Genomic DNA, 12,106 nt, shown 5'->3' with positions numbered 1-12,106 from the left:
TGACCAGTGTCTCAGCAGGCTGTTTCTGCTCTGCCCCCGCAGGTCAAATTGTGGTATGACAAAGTGGGCCATCAGCTAATCGTCACCATCCTGGGCGCCAAAGACCTGCCAGCCAGGGAAGACGGCCGGCCCAGGAACCCTTACGTCAAAATCTACTTCCTCCCTGATAGAAGGTAAGAGTAGGAACAGTTACCGTTACCATTTTACCCACCCCACTTATTATTTAGCGTCACAAAAGTTCTGTCCATTGAGGAAGACATTAAATGGAGTTATTATACATTTTGGACAATGGATTCTGTATTAGTTTGAATTTCTTTGGAACAATGATGTGTTGTCACTAGATCATGTGTCATTGTTTTTCTGTCCATTAGCATCAGGAAAGGCTGTAGGGATATATGTGGATGTGTGTCTAAACACTTTATTGGTCGTTCAGTGCAGTTTTTGCACCTTGTTAAGCAGTTTGTTCTAATGCACTGATAAAGAAAGCAGGAAGTGGACATTTCATTCTCATCATCAGCATGCCCCGGTGATGTGTGCTCTGTGCTGTGTCGTGTTATTGATCTGTTGTATTCGTGGCTCTTCCCCCATCATGGTTGTAAATAAAAACAGTTTGAATTATTGTTCCTCTAGTGACAAAAGCAAGAGGAGAACAAAAACGGTAAAGAAATCCTTAGAGCCCAAATGGAACCAGACCTTTATGTATTCGCCGGTGCACCGGCGGGAGTTTCGGGAGCGCATGCTGGAGATCACTTTGTGGGACCAAGCCAGGGTGAGGGAGGAGGAGAGCGAATTCCTGGGAGAGGTAAGGAAACCAAAGGCCGCCCATCAGGGACACTCACTGAGAGTATCTCAGCTAATCCTCTTGAATGGAGTCAAGACCCTTGACCCTTGACCCTTACAAGGTTCTGGTGGTCCAGCCTTTTTTCCAACATGGACAATGATATTTGATGATTTTATTTCATGTGTAAAACTGTAACGATAAATAAACACACCTTGGTAAGAGTGAAGGGATTGTTTGGGATTGATGCTGACTCTAAGAGCTCATTGAGTATTGTGGCACAAGTGTGTTGCTGTAATTCCATCACTGAGAAAAACTATGCAAGTTTGTGACCATTGGAGTGTAGGGAAGAGGATTAGGGCCACATGTGAAAATTTTATTTGAATTTCAAGTCAGAATTCTGAGTTGAAAGTCTGACTGTTTTCTCAGAATTATGACATTTTTTTTTTTACTTAAACAAAAAACAACAACCCAGAATTCTGAGAAGAAAAGTCTGTTCTGTCTTTAAGCTCAGAATTCTGACTTTAAACTCAGAACTCAAATACATCTTTCACCTGTGGCCCTAATCCTCTTCCGTAGGAGTGAAGACATTTTTGACCGTGGCCTTTTTTTCCTCTGGCAGATCCTTATTGAGCTGGAGACAGCTCTTCTGGATGACGAGCCACACTGGTACAAGCTGCAAACCCACGACGTGTCCTCCGTGCCGCTCCCACGTGCCTCCCCGAACACACAGCGCCGCCAGCTCCATGGAGAGAGTCCGACGCGGCGGCTCCAGAGTATGTAACGCCTCTGCCTCTGCCACTGAGACATACACACACACACACACACACACACACACACACACACACACACACACACACACACACACACACACACACACACACACACACACACACACACACGCACATACCCTTTTTTAATATCTTGAAATAATTAAATTAAATAATTTGATGAGGCAAGACAAGACATTTGTTGACAAAAGGCTGATTTACCAAACCATATGCTTAAACTTTAATAATAAATTCTACTCAAACCCAAGACAAGACAGTAAATTGTGTGGCTACATTTTGAAACTTGCTAAACAATCTTGTCTACGATTGTATACAAAATAATGGGAAATGAAAATGGCGGCACATAGGGAGGATCCTTCTTTTACAGTAATTCTTCCTCCTTTTGATTCTGATATGGCAGTGTTAGTTTAGCAGCATACAATTTAGGAAATTGGGCTCAAAATGTGAAATCCTTTACAAATAAAAACATGTTCCAAAGTGCAGCTGAAGCTACTGTGGCACTTCAGTCTGAGCAAAAAAAGAATGTCGTCTTTTTGTTTGTTGAGATTGTGGACAGTTGTTGTTGTCACTGTGCTATTCCAACATGTGCTTTGTTGCCAGAACTGGCATGCAAGAAACAGACTTTAACAGGATAAAGTCAAGCTAGACTTCAATGTGGCCAAATCTTTTGAGGAAGGTGAATAATCAAGCCCTGTCTTAACACATACAGGGCCCTATTTTAACGATCTGAAACGCAAGTATGAAACGCAAAACGCAAGTAGCTTTGTGGGCGGATCTCGGGCGCTGTTGCTATGATACCGGCGGGATAAATGACTCTTGCGCCCGACGCAAATCTAAAATGGGTTGGTCTGAAGTAGCTAGGTGTGGTTTGGGCGTAACGTGCAATAAACCAACCAGAGCGTCATCTCACATTCCCTTTAAGAGCAGGCGTATTGTTCCATGGCGGATTGCTATTATGACGGCGGATTTGCCTGGCGCACGCCAGCCGGACGCGTCGGTGCAGATGCGCAGTAATAAATGCCCGTCTTGGCTGGGTGGCGATGTTGCTTGCGGCCTCTCGGGTGCATCTCCTCAAGTCTGGAGAGGATTGCTGCAGCCATGGAGCGTGGCGGCCTCAAACGCACCACCTGCACCTGTTGTGCCCCTTCCTCTTCCCCCACTCCATCTCCGTCCACCCGCTCCATCAGGAGCGTAACGCGTCACATTACCCCCGGACCAGATCCCGCCGGAGTGTCCAATCCCGCCGTAGTTCAACATCACGTCTCCTTAAGTCCTCTAATATTTCCTCATTTATGTCATCAACACATCCATGATTCATGGAAATGTTGTGTAAAACACAACAAGCCACAAAGAATGCTGCGACTTTTTGAGGACTGCAAGTGCCTCCTGACCGATCCAAACACATGAAGCGTATTTTCAGTAATATTTTCCTTTATAATTATGTATGGTTTGCAAAAATGGGAACTGCTGCATCCATTTAGATGAGAGAAGTGTATGCGCGTTGTGCACACGCTACATTATGGCCAAGCATGCGCCCCTAAAATAGCATCTGAATAACACGCTACTGACTTTAGACTAGCGCCACTGACTTTAGACCAGGTTTTTCCTGGTCAGTGGCGGAATTGTTTTCTGAAACTGCAGAATAGCACCAAGTAACGTTTGCGCCGGAACACGCCTCCTCTTTTCGCTGAACCGCCCCCGGGAGCGCAAATACATTCCCTAATTTACCGACGTGCGTCTGTGGAGGGAAAAGTCCGCTGTGCGTCGGGTGCAAAATAGGAATGATACATGCGTCGTGTACAAAGGCAATTGCGCTGAGTGCAAGATAGGGCCCACAGTATTACAGCACTTCTGGTCCCACTGGTTTTCTGTTCCTGCTTTAGTTTATTAAAGATTTCAACAGGTGTTGTTTTTGTGCATATTTAGTTTTTGCTATGCATGTCACATCACCCTTACTGCTTCTGCTTTTACAGACAAAGGCTCATATTCATACAACTCAGGTAAAGGCCCCCTGCACTCGCAGGCAGTGCTGCTCTGTGGAGTGTCTGAGTGTTTTTCTGTCCCCTGCAAAGATGCTTCCTTCTTCCCTGATTCTCCACATACCCTATTTTCCACAAAGGGTGTATGTCTCTGCTGCCTTACATGGAGTTCAATGAGGGGAGCGGGTGTACATTTTACACGACTGGTTTGAAATCCACTCAGGGTATCTGACACATGCACGTTTTGGGGGAACCCAGCTTTAGGACACAGTGGTCTCTCCCTCTCTGTGTATTCACCTGTAAACTATCTCACAATCCCATCCTGCAACCTGAAACCATATCCTGCTAAACTTGATGTTATAAAAGACAAGGCTATCTGCCAGTTCTGGCAGACACAATATACTTTGATTTTGACCAATTGCTTTTCCTCTGTGATGCATATTTTTTATTTATTTTATATATTGTTTTATTTTCCGTTACCAACATTTTCCCTTTTAAGAATGCACAAAATGCTTTTGCCCACATGCAAACTTTGATTCTACTTTGCTTGTGTTTGTGTGTCTTGAATGTGAATATGTTCTTGAAATTGTCCTGCTTACTATTCTTAATCTTCCAAAACAGCTGCAGTATATTAGGTTAGAGAAACAGAAAAAAGAATAATAAAATAATAATTTTCTAGAATTGTATTTCCTCGAAACAAACCCCAAAACAGCAAATTTTCTGACTTCAAACTCAGAATTCTGACTTTAAACTCAGAAAATTAAAATATTTTTTTCACATTATCCTTATCCTTTTCCGTAGCAGTGAAGACATCTTTGACCGTGGCCTTTTTTTTGTGAGTGTGCCGTTCTCATCACTGTTACATTCTGTGACCAGCTATACTGGTTAACGTGCTTCAGACGACTGTAATGGAGTCTGCGTTACGCAGGACTGCTTCACTGTACTGCTTCTACTAGACACTTAAGGCTCGCTCGCTCCCCCCAGCAGGATGATTTTCTGGGCGTTTGCGTAAGTGTGAGGTGAAAGAGCTGACAGCTGGAAAAAGTCTCCAGCCAACTGAGATGAGAGGTTGGGAGCGGCACTGCCAGAGTGCAGCACTTGTCATTTCTGATAAAGCACACTTGTCCAGTTGATTTAAGTTGACTTAACGTTGAAGGCGGTGGGGTTGGGGGGAGGGGGCTTCAGGGAGGGGGGTCATGCTTTAAAGAGAGGGGAACAGGGAGGGGCCATAAGGCTACTGGGAAAGATGAAGAAAGAGCTGTAACGCCATATCACTTCTCCCCATTGAATGTGTCATTTAAAAGTGCCACCGTTCAGATGAAGAGAGATCGGCATTTTTTTTTTTTGAAGTGGAGCAATGAAATGCAGCATTATTTGTCACAGCCGACGCATATTTTCACATATATTATCCAAAACGCTCTCTTGCGGGACCGTTTGTTGTATCTGTGGGGCGCGTTGGATGAACATCATTCCGTTAGAACCTTCAGTGCAACCAGTAAAGATAACACTCAGACCAGGGAGGCATAAAACTAAATAAAATGGGTGAATAAATGAACTAGGTAATGAAAATGACTTCTCCCTCTTCCCCCCATCTCTCTCTTTCTCTCCTCATCCAATTCTGCACCCCCTTTTGTCTCCTGTGTTTCCCCATGTTTCTCTCTGTCTCTTTATTTCAAAGGATCCCAGAGGATAAGTGACAGCGAGATCTCAGACTACGATTGTGAAGATGGTGTTGGGGTAATAACAGGTAATATATTAAGGTCATGAGACGTATGAGTGCACGTGAATAAAATCTTTGGTAATACAAATGAATGAAATCTGAAAAAAAAGCTCCAGTCTGGAGGTAAAGTACCAAATAGTTTCTAACCAGGCTATATTATAATATTTATTATTTTATTATTCCCTCCTACATGTCACCATCTGTCAAATGCTTTCTAGGCCTGAACAGCATACAATACTGTTATGTATCATATTAGCAGGGTGAAATGGTGCAGCCCCTCAGCAGCAGAGAGATTTTTTCTGAACTGCTAGTTGTTGTTCTGCTGTACTCACCGAGGCTCCAGCAGCACGCCCACGCTGCACATCAGAAAAGGAGATGCTCTGCTCTGCCGTTACCAGCCACAGAAAAAGTCAGAAAGGAAGACTGAAAAATACTTAAAATTTGCCCACTTGAGATATCAACCTCGGAGGATATTTTGCTGAAATACAGTAGCTACCGAAGCCATCGAAATAAATAGAGGCTTGCTTTTGTTTTCTCATGCAAAAGATAATGTTTGCAAGCACTATGTTCTTTGCTATCCTCTTTCAATTAAAATCAGCCCTCTTTTTGGTCTTGCACTTGAAGACCACAGAAATTGTGCCGCCCTTGTTTGCAGGAACGATGTTGGTAAATTGCAGAATGGAGACAGCTGCCTGCACTGTTGATTAAGCGTGTGGTACTTGTTTCACATCCCTATTAGCAGACACAGACCACGGGAAAAAAAGAGAGGTAAAGAATATAGAGAAGAAATGCATTGGAGAGGGAAGAGAATAGATTCCGTCAGACAGATAGACAGAGCATCAGCCTGGGCTTGCTGATGATACTGTAGCTGAGGGAAATCCCCCTCCTGCCTCTTTAACATTCTCATCAGCCCCTCACTGCCTCACCATGCCCAGTCACCTTCACTTCATTCACAGTGGAGGGAAAACCCCTTCGCTCAGCTCTGGTCACACCCTCCTCTTTACACGGGCTCCACCATGTCTCAGTTCACCCTGCAGCCTTTGTATTAAACTGCTGACGCTATTACTTTCAAATGAGGAAGAAAAACATATTTTCATTGCACTTTATTTTACGGTACACCAACTGCCAGGTCACTAATTTTCTGGTACATACAGGACAGCAGTGGACTGCACACTAGTAATTACTCCACATTACATTCCTATGTAATCCTGTGCCCCGTGTTATGTATAATTTCTGTTATTGGACTCTTTTGATGCAATGGAATTTTAGAAATGAAAACAGTACATTTGAAATTTGCTTTGATCCTACTTCTGCTCTGATGCACTCCTCTTGTGAATCCCTATTAATTGTCAGTAAAGGTTCTTCTCTTCATATGTGCTTAACAGGCAGGCTGTACTCATGCGTGAAGCAGCATGTCAAGAGGAAGAATAGACTTAATTTGGCTCTGCATGGAAGTTGATTTCTCTGCTGCAGGAGGCTCTGTGTTGGTGCTGCTTTTTAGAAATGGCAGATGTGTTCCTTAAAATCTAATCTGCATCATAATGATGAAAGTATAATGTTAATTTGTTATCTTTCTTTCTGCTTCATCTTTAGCTAGTGTTTATTAAAATCTGTATAGAAATGGTAGAAGTACATTATGCACCGTTCAGTTTTTTCAGAATTTGACTTTAATCTACTTGGATCGTTTAGTTTGGAATATGTAAATTGATTGATTGTTTTAACTATTATGCACAGCTACCTCCCATCAAAAACAAACTACCATATTTATATGTCAAACTTTCTTAAGTGTAGGCCAACATTTCTTAATTTTTCTTACCTTTTCTTCTTTTTCAACTTTTGATTCATGGATTTTCTTTTTAATGTGCTATACACTCTATTGAATATCAATCAACTTTAATAGCGCTAAGCATTGACCTTAACCATGGCTGCTTGCCATGTCTGATTATCGGGTAATGAACTCTTTCAAGTTCAATGGACTAATCAGTCTTTCAGAGAAAATTCATTATAATGTTTTGAACTGCTATGTTCATGTTTAATGCACTATGTTAACACAGCAGATGAATTCCACCTGTATTAAAACTTACGGTAGTCCTCATCTTTGGAATGTAGAGATTCTGAAAAAAGAAAATCTGTGCCTGTGCAGATTAGCACCGTTTTATAAAGTTTGGTCTGTTTCTTCTAAGTTATTACAGAGCGGGGTTACACTGGATCTGCACCATTAGCTGTCATATGTTTTCATTATCAAATGCTACAGATTTAGCCATATCACTCACTCAAGGTGTTAAAGTTAAATTAGCACAGAAATTGAGTGTGACTCTTGTATTTGTCTTGCAATTTAAAGCCCGCCTCTGCAATCATTTTGGTGTCAGAATATTATTATAGATTCATCTAAAAAAAACAAAAACAAACAAAAAATAGAATCTTGTCCCTCTTTCCCTCCCTTTCGTTATCCACTCTTGTCTTCACAGACTACCGGTCCAATGGCAGAGACTTCCAGAGCTCCACGTTGTCTGTCCCCGAGCAGGTGATGTCGTCTAACCATTGCTCTCGGTCGGACGATATTAACCGGGCGCGGTCGCGCTCTCCCAGCGTTCCCCCACCCTCCAGGTAACTAAAGCTCAGTCAACTTCCTGGCCTTGATTTCTGGGTGGACACTGTGTTTTGATTTTATCTGTTGATATATTTCAATATATTTAACGTCCATGCGTAGGGGATCCTTAGAGATTAGGGATTGTACTGCCACATCACCCCAATGTATGAATGCGGTATTTCGGGCGGTTACTCTGAATGCCTCACATAAACACGAGGCCATGTGCCTCCTGGCCACTAAGGGGCACTGTGTAAACTACATGACGGGTGATCCAGTCCACTTCTGTCACACAGCAGAAGTCTGGACCCAGCCTTTGACCTTAGGCCTTCTCAGTACAGCTCCTCCACTAGAGTGGACCACCACAGTGTGTCCGAAGATAACTACTCACCTGACAGGTACACACAAACACACTCTCCAGCTTGAACTTGTGTACAGTAGATGCATGCACATACGCGGGCATGCATGAGCAGATGCTGGCAGGCACAAGTGGGGGCTGATGAGTAGACATGCAGGGAGGTGTTTGTGCGTTTGCCTTAAACTCTCTGGAAGGTGATGTTGTCTGTGAGCTTTTGATATTTCTTATATTCTTGATTTTAAAGAGCAACCTTCTCCATTCCTTGGAAATATTGCTCATGACACAGTGGTGTGGATTCCCTATCTCTTAATACTTCCTCTATCTTCCTCTCATCATTTATACAAACAGTATTTCTTAAGAAGAGGAATCTTGGGCGTAGATTCCTGTTTATTGGCAAACAGCCAATAAACAGTATGATCCTCAAAGATAAAAACGGAGTTGTTAATTCACCAAATCATCAGAAAAGTCGTATCACTGTTAAAATCCTACATGGACACGAGATTTAGGTAAGACTGCACTGCGTAATTACACGTACTGAGTAATTAACAATTAGCTTTGTTACCATCTTGGATTCAGGAGGCTGAAATTATGGAGGACACATTCGGAGCCAATGCTCATGCAAATGCTGCATACAGTATACATTATCTGCATGCATCTCGCTATCTTTCTGGAAATGGTGGTCAAGGGGAAGTGGTCAGTTATCCCTCATCAGCACTTATTTTCTGTGAGGGTTGGAAAATGTTGCTCCAAGAGTCCAATCATAGCCTTGGCACTGCCAGGCCGCAGCTACTTCCCCCTGTCCAATTAACTTTATTTGATATTTCAGAGGCTTGGCCTAAATCATTGTCAGACACAGAAAATGCACTCATCTAAATTGTCTGGGACAGTGCTCACTTGAGTGTATTTCAGCTGCTTTAATTAACAGCGTCTGGTTATTTATTGAAAACAGTTGAAAATGACACAGGAAATGAGTCATGGAGAATTTGGAATTGTACCAGAACTCCGACAATATTAAAATATCTCCTCTAGAATCTGTATAGCTTTTTGTGAGGCTGCTTTTTTGTCTTTTTCTCTGTGACACTGAGCAGGTTTTAGGTGTTTGGACTGTGCTGTTCTGTTCTTTCCTCCGTGAATGCTTCGGTGTACCACTTTCATCTGTCTTTGTGGTAAAGCTGAGGAAGACATCTCCTCGCCATCCGATCTCTCAGCCTCTCTTTATCTTCCTCGCCTGTTTTTCCTCTTTGAAACTGTTACATCAACCTTTCCTATGAGCTTTCTCAGTCTCTTTACAGCCTATTTCTTTGAGAAATCTCTCGTTCTCTCTCCCTCAGTTTCCTCACCCCTCCATCTGTCTGCCTTTGATTCTGTCTATCTCCAATCCTTTCTCTCTCTCCCTCTCTTCTTCTCCTCCTCCTCCTCCTCCTTCGCTTCTTCCTCGGAGCCATCTCAGATCCATCTCTGTCTTCTCTTCTCCCTCCATGTGGTTGCAGCCATTTTCTCACCCTACCTCGAACCAGACATACTCAGCCTATCGATGATCCTCAAAAGGACCCCAGGTAGACCTGAGCATGCATGAAGCCCTCATCTCTGCATCTTTCCAGCCCAACACTGCTTCAACTCCAACCCGCAACCCCTTTCTTTTCTTAAGGGAATCTTTCAGTTGGGTGGCACTGACACATGCCACTGACACTATGGCATGTTTTTCTGTCGCTGTAAGAACCTCATACTGTAGTAGTCACTTGACACTCAGGCTAACTTAGGGCTGGGTATCCGTTAATTTCGAAACTTGGTTCCTGAGCGATCCTGCCAATCGAATAAAACCAATAAAATCCATTTTAACAAGAAGGAATTACAACAGTACTGTACAATTACATTTTTTTAATGTTTCAGCTCCTTTACCTTTACCTATGTGACGCGAACTGAAGTTAAGCCTCTCAAAACACAACACACACACATGAGCCCCGTCTCTGTGCGTAACGTCGAGTTTTTCCTACATGCCTCTACAACGTGTCATGTTAGACAGCCAATTGGAAGCAGTATCTTGGTAGAAGCATGCTGCATGCTTATTGGCTCACTGACGCTGATGAGATCTACTCCTTTAGGTATTGAAATTTGGTATAATGCTATGGAGTCAATTCGGTCGGTGCCTAAAAAGTATCAAGGTTCGGTACCCAGCCCCACCCTAACTACACTGTGTTAAGGAAGTAAACACCACACCACATAGTTTTTGATGCACTGAAGAGGCTGCTTCCTATTACCCGACCATTGTCAGTGCCATCAGTGTTGTGCTGTGTTAAATATATATTTCTTCTGCAAAAATCAATTATATACATAACCTATACATTAGCTTTTAGTAGTGCAGTATATTGAAAAAATGAGTGACTCTGTGGCCACACACTTCATCCATCCAGTATCAGCATTGCTTATTTTCTCTTTTCATCATCTCAGTCATTCTCATATTAACATTCCTCTCATCTCCAAAAGTGGATCACGTGAGCAGTTGTGATTCCTAGATGAGCTAAATCCTCATTTTCACCTTATCCACCAAAAACAAAGTGACGATGGCAATACTGAAAATGGATAAGTGTTCTATGTTTGTGAAGCTTTGTCCAGCAGAGGTGGTTTCTCCTGCAAACATGTTGATTCATTCGTAGCGAAGAAGTGTCTGCTAGCCGTCAGTCTATATGGAATCACTGTAGCTCTGTGGGAAGTTCAGACGGAGAACGGATAGAGTGAGTCTGTAATGGGAATACAAAAGGTGTACTCCACGTTTTCTTCCTTTGCAGGTTTTTTTTTTAAATTTCATGTTACTTCCCCTTTTGCTGAAAAAAAAAAAAATTAAATGCTGACCAGTTGTGATATTTTTTCGCCAGCCACAACCATCGCGTGTATCCGATCTGCCGAGAGGAAGCAGTCAGGTTACTGCGTTCCACTAGGATGGCCCGCGCCTATTCTGAGGGCGCCTACTCCTCCGACTATGACTACGAGAGGTATTGACATGCACTGCTGCTGCATCTGTGCATCCGCCATCTTGTGGTCTCCTCAAGTTGTCCCTCGTCCGTCTTTAATTTACCCGTGATCGTACATGTGATGACAGAAAATGATATCCTGTCTGATATCGGTTTTTGTTAAAGCGTCATCACAGCTCTGAAGTTGTGTCGAAGTAAAACAATAACACACAACTCCCTCTGTATGTTGAGGCTCAGAGCTATTTGTGTTGCTGATGCCAGCTCCATGTATACTGGTTGTTGAGTAAAGTGGCCAGCACCTGACTGTCTCTTCGTTGATGTCCTTGTTCATGTACCCATGCACATTATACCAACAGCGGTATGTTGCTCAGTGGTGTGTGTATGAATTTTAGTGTTGTCCTTTTTTTTTTCTTTTTTCTTTTTTTTTACAAGCAGCTGCTTCTTTCTCACCTATACAGTGGCATTTGGGATGCATTGCTCTGGGCTGCACAGTAGCTTTGTAAATCCTCTGTTTGCCCTTTGGCTTCTTATGTCTAGCCAAAATGAGCTGCCAGGGCGTTTTCAAGCACCCATAGAAAGGCCTGCTGACACCCATCCATCTCCAGGACCCACGCCAGCGTTCTAGTGCAACCACTAAAAAGAAAGAACTCACATTCCCCCCCCCCCCCACCCTTTCTAGAGAAACGCTGTAAATGACTCCACTTTTTTCTGTCTTCAATCTTTCGCCTGCTGCCATCTGGCTTTCAGTCAGGAATAACGTGACGTTTGTGCCACTTCTCTCCTCTCCGGGAGGAAAAAAAGTGATGAGTCCTCAGAACCCAGCCCGAGAGCCTGACTGACTTTATTAAAGTGTCACAAAGTTTCCCTGAGGCCCAGCTTGGCTCGACTTCAGGCTCAGCCTATAGCCTAGATAGCCATTAACGA

At 43.1% G+C, this 12,106-nt stretch overlaps 1 protein-coding gene across 50 annotated transcripts in view; it reads left to right on the top strand.

The window, feature by feature from the left end:
• rims2a (regulating synaptic membrane exocytosis 2a) overlaps positions 1 to 12,106 on the top strand; it is a 188,833-nt gene that overhangs the window by 110,383 nt on the left and 66,344 nt on the right. For 16 of the 50 annotated variants that reach the window (XM_039807126.1, XM_039807129.1, XM_039807131.1 and 13 more), the window contains 8 exons: positions 43 to 173; positions 610 to 802; positions 1,401 to 1,554; positions 3,543 to 3,569; positions 5,227 to 5,295; positions 7,737 to 7,875; positions 8,152 to 8,253; positions 11,087 to 11,203. In XM_039807126.1, the coding sequence (XP_039663060.1) occupies positions 43 to 173; positions 610 to 802; positions 1,401 to 1,554; positions 3,543 to 3,569; positions 5,227 to 5,295; positions 7,737 to 7,875; positions 8,152 to 8,253; positions 11,087 to 11,203 (932 nt within the window). Of the gene's footprint in view, positions 1 to 42; positions 174 to 609; positions 803 to 1,400; positions 1,555 to 3,542; positions 3,570 to 5,226; positions 5,296 to 7,736; positions 7,876 to 8,151; positions 8,254 to 9,703; positions 9,770 to 11,086; positions 11,204 to 12,106 lie in introns of all 50 variants that reach the window. The other 34 variants (XM_039807149.1, XM_039807158.1, XM_039807148.1 and 31 more) reach the window with 11 other exon arrangements.

This window comes from Perca fluviatilis, chromosome 7 (genome assembly GCF_010015445.1).
Source record: "Perca fluviatilis chromosome 7, GENO_Pfluv_1.0, whole genome shotgun sequence".
Lineage (NCBI taxonomy): Eukaryota > Metazoa > Chordata > Actinopteri > Perciformes > Percidae > Perca > Perca fluviatilis.
This window is presented reverse-complemented; position numbering and strand designations above follow the sequence as displayed.